Here is a 16,029-nt window from a genome sequence, read left to right on the forward strand (position 1 = left end):
TGGTACAAATCAACCTGTCTTCCTAGCGAGATATCCAGTTACTTGGATGTTGGCGTAGTTGTTGAAACTTTTGGCTCTTAACCATTAGGCTCCATATTCAAACCCCACTGCACTAGGCTACACACAGCGTCGCTCAAGGTCTAGTACACCAGCTTGTGCTTAGTGAGTTACATTTAAAAAATTGTTAGAATGCTTATGCAAGATGGGAGTACGTCCTGTGATATGATTTTAGTGTGATATATGAAAGTTAAGACTGCAAGATTTAAATAAGTCAATGACATTTCTGTCATGGATATCTCTGGAGCATAGCTGGACCATTATGAAGGATATTGAGGATAAGCACAAACAGCTTGAAAGAAATAAGACTCAACCGATGTCACCTCCTCTTCGACAGTGGATGAGTCAAAACAAAAATATTTCGCTACTTGAGTCGTGTAAGTTGCCTGCCCAGACACTGAGATGTCAAGAGTTATTACATATTGAAATGGAGTGCAACAGTGCGTATGTACTCAATATTTTATTCTTCCTAACTTTTCACAATCCGCGTTGATTTTCTTTGCCCAATTATAAGGTGTGGCAGACTTGATTTGTTCACTTTTGATGAGTTTCTTAGTTTCATTGTATCGCAAGTACAGAATCGACTACAATCTTACTATTGATGACTAAGTAATCATTTTTTTATTTCAACATAAGGTAGTTTGACTGGTGTCATTATTTTATCGACCAAATTATCATACGATGGGATTCCAAAATAACATGAAAACAATAAAGTTAGGTAAATACTTACTTTAGGAATTCGTTTTATTACTTTCGTCAAACTTGTGAAGATACGATGTGGATTTGCGTTTATGGAAATGTTAGTCAGTTCGTCTAGTTTACAAATGAAACGATGATCTGATACCAGTTAGCGATCTGTTCCTGGGTTGTAACCATATAATTTTTGAATCCATTAAACCGAAACTGAATAGTAGCCGACGTGGCTATATACTAAGTTATCTTGATAAGAAAATTATCATATACATTCGCACCCAGTGTCTTGTCATAGACATTACTTATTATCTAGAAGATGGTTGATTATGCTAGTGCATAGTCCAAGCTGAAGCAATATTTGTCGAATAATATTTGTCCCATTTACAGTGATATAGACGATTTCGAAAATGCTATTATTTCTCCATAGGTTTAATAAGTTACTTCTCATAATCATGTGAAACAACCAATCGAATTTGACTGCTTTCTGCTGTGCAATTTATGCTTATTATACTAAGTGTAACTGGCGTTTGAACGAGCTAATAGTTGCTTGATTTTGAATTCCAAATACGATACATTCGTTCGTGTTTATCTAGTACTTCTTGATTAAATTGTGTCGTTTCTGGGATTACTAGTTTATACTATAATTCAAATACTCTTAAATATCACAGTACCGCAAATCTTTAGGACTGAAAACTGATGAAGTCTTAAGAAATGCTGTTTTAATTTGGAGCTTTAGTGGCTACACTAATAGTCGTTTTCCCTGGCTAGGTTCCAAGGAATAACCAACTTCTAAAAGGAATTATGTTAGCTAGTATCTTCTCACCGCTTATTTGATTGCAGAATTGTAATCCAGAAGTCATTATACTGATTATAAATTTATTTGTTAGTCGTGATGTGGACTTGGAAGTCATACATAAAAATGGTTGTTTATATATGTTAGTTGATCCAAAAAAGAGAACATTTACATGCAATATTTTCCGGACTAAAAACTATCAGTAAGGAGTTGTGAGGATTGTTGAATTTCATTGAAAACCTAGAAGCACTTAACACCGTGGTCTGGAGACCAAGCGTTTGCGTGCAAGACTGAAGGTTGTAGGCTCAATTCCCGCTTGCAGAGTCGCAGATGAGCTTTGTTGAGTCCTTTACTGTCCAGTCCTCTCAGGTTTTCAATAGTCTAAACTAGACCGGTTCATGGTTTCACTGAAAATTATCTTCCGTCAACGACGAGTAAAATACAATCAATGTCAACTTCGAAGTGTTCATCCAACCTTCCGTTAACTACCATGTATATTGGGTCTATCTAAAGACCATGATGAATTTCCTTAATGTCAAAAAATGAGTGCGGTGATGAAGTTAAACCGATCTATACGTTTCGAAGTCTTGGAAACATCATGAGAATTCATTCTTGTACGCTGATGAGACATTTGAGTTCAAACGCTATTATAAAGGGCTTTGATATAATGTGCCAAGTTCCCCCAGTCACTATTTCGCATATTTCCAGACAATACTATCGAGGGTTGTGGTTTCTTCAACCATAGGCTAATCCAACACTAACAAATATAGGTCCATTTATATAATTTTGAGTCCCATTTATATATAGTTTAAAAACTATCCAACTGCTCAAAACGATAAGAATATATCAGTATTGCAATACGAAACCTAAAAGATGAAAATGCAACACCGTTAAACAAATAAACAGTCCGATTTGACCAACAATACTCGTTTACATGCCCATTAACTTTTGAATTTATACAAGGCCCATCAACTCATTTTTGTGGACCAATGATACCGAAATCGATGAGTGATCAAATCCTGGACACAGTCTGGTTATAGTTCGTGGAAGTTCCAAAATTTTAAACATCAGTAATAACAACAACAATCAGTCACTTAAGATATATACATTCAGGACCAAGGATCATGAAAATAAACTTTATGACCAAGCTGATTTTCACTCATAACTATGATTTTTTTAAAGGCTATAATGTAACAGCCATACACTATCTGATTAGTCGTCACTAAATAACAAAAATTCGATCAGAAAATATAAAGTCATCGATTGTAAAATAAATGGAGTAACAAATAAAATCGTACATATCAATAAACAGCTGAACTTCATAAATATAATTAATAATTAGGAGAAAATAAATGATTATTTAACGAAGACCGGGGCTGTGTAGAATACACATATAAGAGGCTACAACATGATGCGATTGTTATACAAATGAGTAATCGACAGTGTGTAAAACATGATACACAACCGGTTGGTTGTGCATTAATTTCAGTGTAGAAATAGACATTTACATGCGTGTAATTCACAGTGGTTTCCTGTATAAGATGGGTGACCGTATTCAGATAATGAAAATAAAAGTTATAACATTACCTTCACTTTAAATAGGAATTATGATGACTTCAATATACGTGAATGTATACAATTCAAATGTCTTTTTAGAACACAAATAAAATGTTAACAATATGCATGTTTATCGATGATACAATTTTGAAATTACTAATTGAATAGTGATCAGTCCAATGTAAAAATAAATTAATATGATCTTGGTGATCAGTTCAGTTTTCAAAGGATTAGCAATTACCTTGTCGAAATTGACAACTCATCAAAAATCAGCAATATGGTAATAAAAAAACATGACGGAATTAAAAGTAAGGACAGTTCGGAGATGTAACGATTTTTATGATTTCCATAAATATTTAACTAGATTTGTAAAGTAGGTACTTCGACTGAACTAACTGGCATGATCATGAAAACTACCGCACGCGACAAGAGAACTAAAGCGACCAGATAAAGAACTGTTCAAACAGAAATAAGAGAGGGAGTTTCCGAAGTTATTAATTGTAATTAGAAGGAAATAACTCAATAAAATATGAGAATAAACGAATAACTGTTGCTGCCAATATCTATGTGAATGGTGCAAAGCTTTGAAAGGATTTCGGTAGAAAAACTACACTCCAAACCGCTTAAACTACTCAGTTCAAACACAATACTTTTGACAGATGAAGAATTACACGATCAGTAAGGTAATATAAAATCATGACAAAGTGTACTAAACAATACATTCCGAGTAAAAGCCGGTCGGTCGCTAAGGGTAGACGTGTCTTCTTGAGCGTTCACATAACGAAGATGGCTTTTTTCTGTCTCAATAGGTGTATCTAACTGATTAGTAGAAATACCTGGGAAAACTAAATCTCTACTAAGTAACCTATGTCTAACCTTTCATTCTACGAATTCATACTTTTCGAGTCATATTCTCTATTCCCAATGACTTCTTACTATCAATTTATTTATTTCTTTAAACACATAAATATTGGTACACGGAAGTACCGGATACACATGCGCTACACTTCATCATTCGATTTGCGTGAGGGCTGGAATGCTTCCCGGGTGCCCAAACCGAGGCAGGTGGTTTTCTTTAGGGTCCACTCCTGTTGGGGATGTTAGGTCTTCATGACTCAAAAAAACATGACGGAATTAGAAGTAAGGACTGTTCGGAGATGTAACGATTTTTATGATTTCCATAAATATTTAACTACATTTGTAAAATAGGTACTATATTTTTGTAATTTTCTATCGAACCTATAAAAATATGGTATTATCGAAGTGAATTTTGGGGATCTCAAATCCCCAACACCTCTCTCTTTTTTATCACTTGAAGTTTGGACCCTGACTCTAAATTTTCTGGCTTTTTCCTCTCCTACGAAATAATGTTGGTCCAGGCTTTCTCGTACTTCTGGAGCTATTGGGCTTCTTATTTTGGCAAAATCCCTCTTTATGGCCCACAGCTTTACATTTCCTGAGCCGATGCACTTTTTAAGGGCAGCTTCGAACATAGTGCTGTTCACCATAATGCCAGCATAGAGCAGGAGGATTTGTTTTCGCCCGTTGCATTAGACTCGGTATAGCTGGGGCAGATTTAGACGGGTTGGGTAGTTGTTAGATTACATGTGCTTCAGTAAGATCAGAACCACCATGCTGGACCATCGTAGTGTCATGCGGCGGATTCATTAGACGTTGATATCGTAGGGCCAGTGAAATGTCACTGAACCCTAGCCGAATCATCCGGCAGTTGGGTCACTAAATATCGATCAGATCATCGATCTCCGTCAACGTCAAGGACAATCAACACGCATCAGTTAATCATACGCCATGGACTGGCTTATGCGGCAGTGGTTCTACTTTCGCTTGTATCTACTTTAACTAATGTATTCCTGTAATAACGTCCTTTGTGTTGTACAGTCTTCAGAGCATCCATGGTCCCTCGATGCGTCGATGAGGCAATCCACGTAAGGTACTGATCGCGAGATGTGACTCCGAAGTTAGTTTGTTTGTTACACCGTTCCCGTCTAACTCGAGTAGGCCTCCAATCATTCGACATAGATCATCAACGTTGGTGGTCGACAATATTCATTTGCAATGGCATAGAGTGTCAGTTCGAGACCTTGGTCCAAACGACTAGGCAAGCATGTTCTGATGTCACTGAACTTCTGCAATTGGAGACTGCAGATGAGAATATGGGCTTGAAATTGACCTTCAGTCAGCGAATTCAACACGGATCGTTTGCATTCGCAATCCGATATATCTATTTAGAAAGGACTTTGGATTCTTTGGCTGCCTCATGAAGAAAGACGGCACATCCTCTCAGGTATTAAATTGGTTTGCAGTTGTGACGTTGTGAGACTGAAAATCACGTTGCGGTATTTTTCGGAAACTAAAGGAGTGAACATATAGCGTGAATCTCAGCATGGGATTTCGTCAGATTTCGGCCTCGTGAAGAAACGCTCACTTTCAACAAGCAGCAACTTAAGGTCACCAATATCAAAATTTCCGAGTTGGTGTTTCATGGTCATAACAGTTTCCATCTCTAACGGTGATATGTTATGCTTATGTTCCTTGTTTTCATCCTGTATCGATTCAGACATTTTATGGTATATAACGAATATATCAATGAAATATAAACAGGGAAGAAATAAGGCCTACACCAAAGGTTTGCAAATGAATGACTAAAACCCACATTAAGAGCAAACTTTATCTATATTTGAAGTTAAAAGCCTCAAAGTGACATGGCTCTCGTTCGTCTTAAACTCGAGTGTTACGAACAAGTCATCGCCTGCGTTAAACAAGACACTGAACTGTTAGAAAGGGCTGAGAGAACCACAAGTAGGTTGATTCTCCGAATCCCAAGGCCGCCGTATGATGACAGTCTTCCCAAACCTGACTTCTTATTATATAGAAGGATGGGATGCGACGTGATGACAGACTTCAGACTACTTGATGATGACCTCGTATTGGGCATGACCTCATTTTACAAGGGTGCCTGAAGGAAATTCCCAATTTCAGCTCATGAAAGACTTGCTAGTGAACCCGTGAAAGAACTTAGTCAAGATGAGATAATATGCATGCAGATAATAGTACGCCAAAACATAAATGCTATGACCTCAATTGGCCTTATATAAATTGGAAAAGGCAGAAAATAGCACTCAAAACGAAATTGTAGATTAAGTGATGAAGTTATAACAACCGTGATGTAAGAAATGTTACTTGAAAGTCCATTCTTGGGTAACCACTACAACTTGAGTTCGCTCGATTAAAAATGTTGCTCCGTATGCTTGCCGTCATCCACATGATTAGCAAAATCAAATCTAAATAATCTTTCATAACGCCCGAACCACACGTCAAATGACACGTTGGCATCAGGATCAAAAGGAAATTCAGAAATGTTATTTGCGATGCTGTTCACTGATGGTACTGTGGTTGCATTAAATGTTCTAGACTGTAAGGGGGGCCAAATCTTGATATCTGTCAACATTTATACAGGTTTCAGCTGCTGCTCGAGTAATATTTCCACTATTGAAGTATCCATGTTTGCATCCCATCCCCATCGCCAAATTTTGCTATGTTTGAAGCGATTACGAAATCACCTAGTCTGCGAACGGAACAAAGAATTGTGACTAACGACCAATAAGCTAAGTATTCTGATGCATCCGAGCCTTATTAACTAGACGAAGTTCGAATAGAGAACAAATACATTCCGCGATCAGTCAGAAGCACAAGCGATCCAACAGGCACAAATTAAACGTGGATATACAACACAAAACTATCACTGAGAAGCGATACAAAATAGCATACTAAAAGACACATCGGACTAAGAGCGCCTAAGATTTTTCCAAATGGGAAACGCGACGTGGAGGTGAAAAGAGCGCTTTTGGCGCGAAAAATAAAATAGCAAAAATAAGGTGTTTACCGAGTGAGTTCTGAGGTCTTCAGACCTCGAATTCTCTCCCATCATTTGAACCCGATCCACCTTGATAAACATCACAACTCATTGTCCTTTATTACGGCGTTCTCTCATTTAGAGGCTCTAATTATATTTCACTCCATCAACAAGAGCTGGTATGGATTTAATCTACTAATTTATCATGCCTCTATTTGTTCCACTACAAAATGTTAAGCATTGCTTAGCGTCCGTATTCAAGTGCTTCTCCGCTCCTCTGTTTCTCTTTTTCTCTGAACCCATCTCTGAGTGCACAGCTATGGTTCTCCTGACGCCTGGAACAAACTTGACGTACGCGTTTCCTCAACGTCACGACTCCCACCAAGCGCTCTACGAATCTACTTGATAACAACCATAAACTTTGAAAAATGTGTTGCGTAAATACTTAGCAAGACCAGAATTCTAACATAATTATCTCGAGATTGGGTCTGGTGTGTAATGTGGACGCGATGCCACTTTGGAAAATATTTTGAAGACTGTACTCATTGCAATACTAAAACATAAACCCAATCATTAATACTCCCAGACATCTGCACGAATGTACTGTTATTCACTTTTATTGGTTTTATCTATTTAACGACCCCAGTTGGGAAGCATACTGTCAGCCAACGAATTACGCAACTTGTAGATCATCCCTGTAAATATGTCGTGTACCTGCCCCGACAGAAATATATTATTATATTAAATAAGGCCACTAGCAATGATAGTTATAATAGTGGAGTGGGGTATGTCAAATGACCCACGGTATTGCACAACAATCTTCCATCTCAGGATACTGGGGCCCATGTGCACCATTGGTTTGGAATCAGGATTTTCCAACTCCTCCAGGTGGATCCTCCATACCTATCAACTCGGTTTAAAAGCCAGACATTTTCTTTTCGTCCTCTCAAGTTCGTAAACAACACCCTCGTCACGAGAAGGCAGCCAGTAGAACTTCCTTGGTAGTGGCTGTATTTCGTGAAGAGCACTCTTCACCTTCGACCGTAATAAGGCATTCGGGGGCTCTTACTACCACTTGGTAATCATTTCGCTGTGCTGATGTGGTGTAGCAACTTGGACTAATGCACATGTGCCAGGCTCTACACTGTTTATAAATAACGGGCTGATAGAAAACCACAGCGAGATCACCACGTGTCAGGCCACTGAGTTGTATACTTTTTAAAAACCAACCAGGAGAGTCATGGATAATTAATAAACCCTATTGAGGTACACATTATTCCACATATTCATGCCGTGAACCAACAGCCTCACCACCTTTCGCCATCATTCCCAGAGTTGGTAAATAATGTGTTAAATGAAAATAGCTAAAATATCTGTAGATCATAGCACCAAGTTACAAAGATTATTGCTTCGAAATGTTAACATTTACTGACTCGTCCCAATATATACAAACATTCTCTTAACTTCAATATCACCTAAAGTAATGCAACTTCGTTTTATTCACAAGTGCCTATCCATGATTCCATAGAAAACTGGATGAAACAGCTTACTTAGTTGCCTAACATGGCCAGTATAAATTAAGAAGTTGCTAATATGATTAATTTAAAGAGGTGGTCTGCAATGAACGATTAGTGGCAGAGTAAGCATCGATCGCAATATATACTGAGTACTAATATGTGCAGCAATGGTAACCTGTTATTTGTTGCAAATAAAATATAATAATATATGTAGGTAATTTTCCTATCACTGAATATTCACCATAATAAAAGGCTTTAGAAGAAAGACCAACCTTAGAGCTGGTAAGTGGTCTGAACTGTTATGATAATGACATGCAACTTATGAAAAGATTAATACCAAATAACCAAGATTATAGACTAACTTGACCAAAGGAAGTACAGAGCATTGTTTCCTATCGCAGCTTCAGCTGTCCCTGCAGTTACACTAATAGCTATGATAATAGCAATGATAGCAAGTACACTATAACCTATCCAGTGTGCACGAGCAAAGGCTGGACCAACAGATGTAACTTTATGACAATGTGGACATCTTGCGGTTATAAGTCCTGCAGCATTGGAAGGGTTCCTGCCAGATAGAAGTGCAGTAGACGCATTCATACGTCCAAACGAATGAGATTCGGGTGATGGTATGGAAAATGGTGAATTACAATTACCGCACGACAGACGTAGACTTTGAGGAGTACCAAACGTTCCATGTGTAGCTGGACCCTGTAAAAACCTATTGCTACCACCCATAAAGCCCACACCATCTTCCTATTATAAAACCAAAAACAAGGTGGAAAATAAATGTATAATCATACGAATAATCGACACCAACAAAAGTAAAGAATGGCTACAAATACTAGAAATTATGATGCCTGTGTGAGACAAAACTAGTTAGTGTAAGCGCAGCCATCTGTAACAGCTTAATAGGAAAATACCTGATTAGTACTCGTCTGCTTCTGAATTGCTTATACGCATGCATAAAGTAAGCGGTGGTCGAGTAAAGTACTTGGATCTTAAATGGGTCACACTTTGGAGTATTGTCCTATCTATTTTATCCCGAGTAATTGGACAGTAGCCTTCACAAAAAACAGTGCTTTAAAGCCGAGTGCACAAACTTTTACATGAATACATCCAGTTCATTACTTATTTTTATTTATTTATTTAAACACATACATATTGGTACAAGGAAGCACCAGATACATATGCGCCTCACAAATCTCATTTGATTTGTGTGAGGGCTGTGATACTGCCCGGGTGCCCAGACCGAAGCAGGTGGTTTTCTTAGGGGACCATACCCCGAGCCTTTGACCTAAAGATCTGATCCACAAGGCAGTGGAGCATCGTAAGAAGATGCAGTTCCATGGTATCCGGTGACCAACGATTGATTCATACGCCATTTGTTCCCTCAGGATACTGGAGCCCATGTACACGATTGGTTTGGAATCAGGGTTTTCCAACTCCCCTAGGTGGACTCGCCGTGTCTTCATTACTTAAAAACTAACGTCAATACATTTTATCTCCAAACGAAAAACTAAGATAATATGCATTACCACACACATCTAGTAGTTGTGGTTAACACTAATTCTAAAAATGATTCATAGTTAATCAACATGTTTATCACTACTGACTGTTTGAATAATACTTGTCTGGTAGAACTATACAACTATAACTATGTGTACATACAAGAACATATTTAAACTGAAAAGTATAATTAAATTGATCTAGCCTTGACCAATTACTATATTTCAATTACCCTACCTATAATATATTATATTTTTACATCCTTATGAAACAAAATATGATAAATTAAACTTTTCACATGAGGTAAGAGGTGAGAAAATACCATTCTGAATTTACAATGTGATGAAATGATAGGAAATTCACAATAACTGGATCGAAGCACTGTATATTTTAACTATTTCATTTAATACAAAAACAAACTTATAACTAACTAAAAATATTCATTTAACCTTATCACTGACTATTCTGTGATCCTAGTCTATTTAAAAAAAGGATGAGGAGACGATGGTCAATATCTATAGATTTTCAGGTCATCTATCGTTAGTTGTATTTTACCTTTTAAACGACAGAAGCCCTATAAGTATAACGGTGAATTCTGAACAGTATTTCCTATCTTCGATGACATATTGGGCATCGTACAACTACCAATCTCAATGAAACACGGATTGTTTTCTGAAAGTTTACGCAGATTACATGTCATTTCTGACAGCAATAATTGTCAGTCTTAATATGCTACTTGACATAATTATTTTTGAGGTCAAACAAACTAGAGTGCAATTAGCTGAAGATAAACTGGACGTGCATACACCTTGATTTCGATCAAGCTCAAGTATGCCGCTGTCATAAATAACGAATTTATCATTCTAAACGAAGTGAAATGAGCTAAACAGCTGAACCTAACCTTAAAAATGAGTAATAAATACAGCCACATTTGAGGTTAACAGTCAGAAACGTAAAAATGTGGCGTAGGATACAGAACAACAATTTATTGAACTCAGTTGCCACGCCGTATATAGGTCTGAAATGAGGTTCATGAGGTGAAAAGAGGATTTAAGCAAAGAACAACTTTTAAAAGGTCAACTTCTTATCAAACAGAACTACGGTATCTGTACACTTGAAGTTGACAAACGATTCTCCAAACGGGAAATCAATCATTGAGTCAGCGTTCGAGAGAATAACTTGTCAGTATATCTACGATGAGATTAGGTGAAAATTGGAAAAATAAGCAGCTGACATGGATACTAGTATAATTATTTCAGTTAACGGTTAGTCTTAAGTTATGATTCGACCATTTCCAAAAATACATCCTTTATTTGACTGATTTAGTGCGCCCTTCCCTGACAAACAATGTCACTGTCAGCACAGTTGGGTGTCATTAATTATGCCTTAGTTTCGAAACCTGACGACTGTTGATCTTCGACTGACACCCACTAGACTTCTACGTTTTTTATTTTTTAATTCTAGACAACAGTTAGACAATTACAAAGGTCGAAATCTGGAAAGTCACATTGCTCAAACTGGTTCTCCTGTGGTGATCACAGCAGTTTTTTTCGAATTAGGACAATCGATGGTCAAGATTAATCAATTGGAAATATGTTCAGCTCCTAAACTTCGAAGAAAAACCCAGTCAATCTATGTAGGAAAACTTGGAATACTGCTAACCAACACCTCTATTCACTGTGTAGACTGCCTATTTTGGTCAGAAAACAAACGTCGGCGATGGGAGGACATGAGGATTAGCTTAATGAACTCAGAGAAAGCCATATGAAGACGACAACCAATAATGGTTATCCAGAACCTGCCGAACTGATGTTATGTTGACATGAGACGATATAGCAGAACAGAAGGCAACGAAAACTAAAAGATTGCTTTCTAAAAGTAATTTAGTGAAATACAAATGGACAAAAACAATGTTAACTGGTATGTAGTAATGATATATGGAAAATAAACGAAAACCTAGGTTATGATTACTCAGGATCAAGCATACACCAAATAGTTAGAATGAGTAATAAAACAAACCGGATGACTTTCTCTCAACCCTGACTTTATCGTACTGTGTTTACTGTTGTTTCCAAAGAAGACTATATATGATAAGCTACAGCAGGGTCAAAATCACCTCTTTACATTAGCTATGGTTTATAGGGTTTTTTTAATCGGTTTATTTGACGCTTCATCATAAGCTAAAAAAGGTTTCCACAGTTCTTATTACAAATAAGTAGCTAGTCAACTCATTAATGGATTCAATAGAAAAGGTTTATGTGGAACCTGCCCACATGTTGGTTTAAGATTAGATGTTAGCCATTAAGTAGCTATCTAATCATTTGTCTAGTTAAGCGCCATTTTCACTCACGTTTGGTAATAGTGCTGATCAAGATGAGGCGGCTGTATGAGACTAGAACAACAAATATTTTTATGTTTTCATTGATTTAACATGGGTATTTGGTCTTTCAACATACAAACCTTGTGATCTAACATAAAATGCCCTCAGAAGTCCTTGTAGTGGGAAAAATTATGCGCCTAAACCCGTTCAAGTAGTTAGAGCACGTTACCCAAGTAAAATGACTATAAGATCCGATCGTCCCAGTAAGCTATGACTTTTTATATATCCATATACTACCTGAACAACCACTAAGTAATTAAGTTTTAACATAAGACAGAATTATTTCGAAGACCAAGACTGTAGATTACTTCCTTAAAAAACAGATCGTCACATTAAGTTCCTGTGTGACTTGTGCTTCTCAAATTAATTTTAGTCAAAAAATTTATCGCCAGCTTGCCGCTACAAAACGCTACATTTGAACAAGTATGACATATACATACACCACTTAAAATCACCCCCTTAAATCTTTGTAATTAGGCGCAGTTTGGATAACAGATAGGCTTTAATAAGGCTCTAGACTGTCATGCAGGTGACATCTACAACACCTTATAGATCCACATTTGATTTCGAGTCCATTTTCTATATGTTCATTGGAAAAGCATGCTTCACTTGTGTCCACCTCTCTTGAGGTTTGAGAGTAACTAAGCAGCGAAGTCGAAGCATCGATAAACGAGCAAATATTAGCCAGGTCTTCTACATGTTGCTATATTAGGTGGCGCAATCAAAGCGAGGGAATAGCTGATATTAAATATTATCATGATCACTTTTTACGCGCCGAACAGATCATTCCATTCAGTGGTAATTGACAAACTATCCTAACAATAGTTGTTTGACAAATATTTTGGTGCTAGCTGGTGACCATGATGGATACTTGGGATGTTTAGACCCACGAAATAGCCATATGAATGGTTAATAGACACTTATTAATTACGGGTCAGTAATAATATTTTGAGCAGATGCACTCGCTTTTAATCTGCTAGATGCTGAACTTTAAACAATCTTATGATGTCTCCTTATACAATAAACTCTCTTGTCAAATCACAGTCAACATTAATATTTTCTACTCCTACTGATATTGCTACTAATTCTACCACTTTGGGAAGTCTTGATATTTTTAATTGGCTTTAATAATGTTATGTGATAACATCAGTCAATCGATCAATGTTTTAAGCCCTGCGTTGAGAATAACTAAGCTCGACACTAAGCCTTAAAAAACTAACGTTTTAACTAACCACAAAATAAACGAGTTTGTTCCATTCGAAGCGACTGCTAGGTTTAGCAAAGCATCATGCAGCTCCCTACAACGATTAGACAACTGTCGGCATAAAATAAAATGCCACGAGGTTAATCACATGAGAAAATAATGGAGACATTAACAGGAATGAGAATTAAATATTCAAAAGAAAAAAAATGGGAACGAAGAGTGAAGAGTAACATTTATTTTTTGAGCACTGTATCACCTACGCATAGTCTCTATCTTCAATACTATTAATATTTCAAATACTTTAGTCTATTTTAGCTGTTTTGATAGTGTGGCAGTCTATGGTATTATAATGTTGTTGATAACTACATCTAGGATCCTACTTTCAGAAACATAAGTAAACAGATAAATCTTGCCATAGCAGTCAGATGGTAAGGATACCGTGTAAAGTAACGTTACCTGACGTACGCATAATTATCTATTTGAGGATCGATCCGAAACTTACTCAGCATTTACCCGCAAATAGCTAGTATTTTGGTACAACGTTGTCGTCGGTAGCAATTAGTATAACAGTGTCAAACCGCTCACCATAAAATACTTCCACTGAAATGGAGTTCACGCTAAGTGACACCAACAATAAGCAAATTTAGCTCAATTACATGTGCAATTCAAGAAAAATAAGTAGGGAAGTGTGACCTACTTACTTCACGAATAACAATAACTTTCTGACATTCCGGTCGAGGACAACCAACTTTGCTTGTGGATTCATTGCAGACAAGTAAGCAATTGCAAGGGCATCTAACATACTGTTTCCCAGTTGGTGGACCTTTAATAGGCTAGAAAATACGTTAGAGGATGAAGTAAGTACCGTCGCCTCGGAACAATGTGGACATCGAACCACCATTTGCTTTTCACGAGGAATGAAAGTAATGACTTGCCTGCAGACTTGGCAATTCACTGTGGCTTGGGAATCCCCATCATTGGTAACTGCCCGCTCAATGACTGGTTTGATAACGGAGCGTCCAACATGGGTATCTATTTGTTAAGAATTTTGTTTGAAAGGACAATTACCAGCAGTTACTAGAGGAGTTTTTTCATCCATTCTGTAGTAAAGCAATCGGTGTGATTAATATGTATCCTACCAGCAATTAAAGGTGATATTGCGTCCGAAAGTACAGTCAGCTGCGAAGAAATGAAAGCAAACGAATATAAACCAAAACCGAAGTAAAACACCAGAAACCACTTACCTTCAGATCTCAAAATGGTTTCGAGCCTAAACGACTGACTTCCACAATCGTCAAAGGAAGCAATATTTTCAATTTGGGCTGAGTTCAGCTACGCACCTGTTCAATATTTGCAGTACACATAAACTATTTAAAGTCGGACTAGCAAACAGAAAAAGGATATTAGGAGTGGAGTTGAGTGTTCATGTGCAATTGGTCTTCAATTTATTCAGTCCATTTTGCGTAGCTTCTCTATCTGAAAGGCTTTAAATATTAACAGAGATGTTCCTATTTCGAGCCTGTTTCCTCTTGTATTTCTATCTTCTTTGTTTATGATGAGCTTATATAAACCAACTGATTAATTTCCACTCATTGTTTGATATTACTGTGTGGTCTCATGTCTTCGGTATTGCCCAATGTATGATATCTAGCCACTTGGCTCTGCTAACACTAGGGTGTGTAAGAATTAGTTACGGGTCAATGTTTTTAGAACACTGGAGTTTCTAAGACCCACAACTATCACATTGACAGGCAGAAAACTGAGTTGTTGTCATATGAAGGATTATACGAATAAGGATATTGAGGTGACGGATGGAATTAGTAAATGTAAACAATATTGATCAGCTAGATGGGCTGATGGTAGTTGTAGTGACGATGATGACAGCAACAACTACGGCAGTAAGAATGGTAATAATAGGGACAGTAGTGATGGCAATGGGAAGGCACAGAACATACGTCTGCCAGAGCTTTTCCAAGCGAAGGACCGTAAGGTACGAGCGTGTATCTGTCAAGCCTATTCTTAAGGTTACATACTGAGGGAACTGTGGTCCAGTAGTTTGGAAGAGTATTCCACATACAGGTTTAGTTAAGAGAGGTGTAATCTTATCTGATTACTGGCTCTCTGATGTGCGATTCGTTGAGGATTACATCGTGCTGTAAAGTGGTGAGGCTCAGACAGAGTGTTTCAACTTGGTTAGCCAGGAGTAATTACTACATAGGGCGTTAGTTGTGTCCAATGAGGTTGCACGTTTACAATGTGACATCTCGAGACACTAGATTTTAACCTACTGTCCACGGCCTACTTTCCTATTATTGTGGAGTCACTTTTGTGCTCGAGAAATTAGTTTCCGTTTCTTATGGACCTCCATAATTTAGCATCGTCAGTGTATGAGAAATTCGGTGAGATAGTTTGTCTACAAACTCATTTATAATTATCAGGAAGAGGGGT

At 37.4% G+C, this 16,029-nt stretch overlaps 2 protein-coding genes across 2 annotated transcripts; one reads left to right on the top strand and one right to left on the bottom strand.

The window, feature by feature from the left end:
• Positions 1–319: 319 nt before the first annotated feature.
• On the top strand, positions 320–2,708 carry Smp_022520 (hypothetical protein; the record flags this gene model as incomplete). The annotated part of the gene is made up of 2 exons (XM_018800006.1): positions 320–501; positions 2,657–2,708. The coding sequence occupies 2 exons, from the start codon at positions 320–322 to the stop codon at positions 2,706–2,708; spliced, it is 234 nt and encodes a 77-aa protein (XP_018653863.1).
• A 5,539-nt stretch (positions 2,709–8,247) lies between these two features.
• On the bottom strand, positions 8,248–14,893 carry Smp_022540.1 (hypothetical protein; the record flags this gene model as incomplete). The annotated part of the gene is made up of 7 exons (XM_018800007.1): positions 14,826–14,893; positions 14,650–14,760; positions 14,447–14,613; positions 14,283–14,414; positions 8,854–9,244; positions 8,764–8,809; positions 8,248–8,338 (listed from the first exon to the last, which is right to left on the bottom strand). Exons 2-7 carry the CDS (start codon positions 14,678–14,680, stop codon positions 8,248–8,250), a joined length of 858 nt encoding a protein of 285 aa, XP_018653864.1. The 5' UTR covers positions 14,681–14,760; positions 14,826–14,893.
• Between the last annotated feature and the right edge of the window lie 1,136 nt (positions 14,894–16,029).

This window comes from Schistosoma mansoni, chromosome W (genome assembly GCF_000237925.1).
Source record: "Schistosoma mansoni strain Puerto Rico chromosome W, complete genome".
Taxonomy (NCBI): Eukaryota; Metazoa; Platyhelminthes; class Trematoda; order Strigeidida; family Schistosomatidae; genus Schistosoma; species Schistosoma mansoni.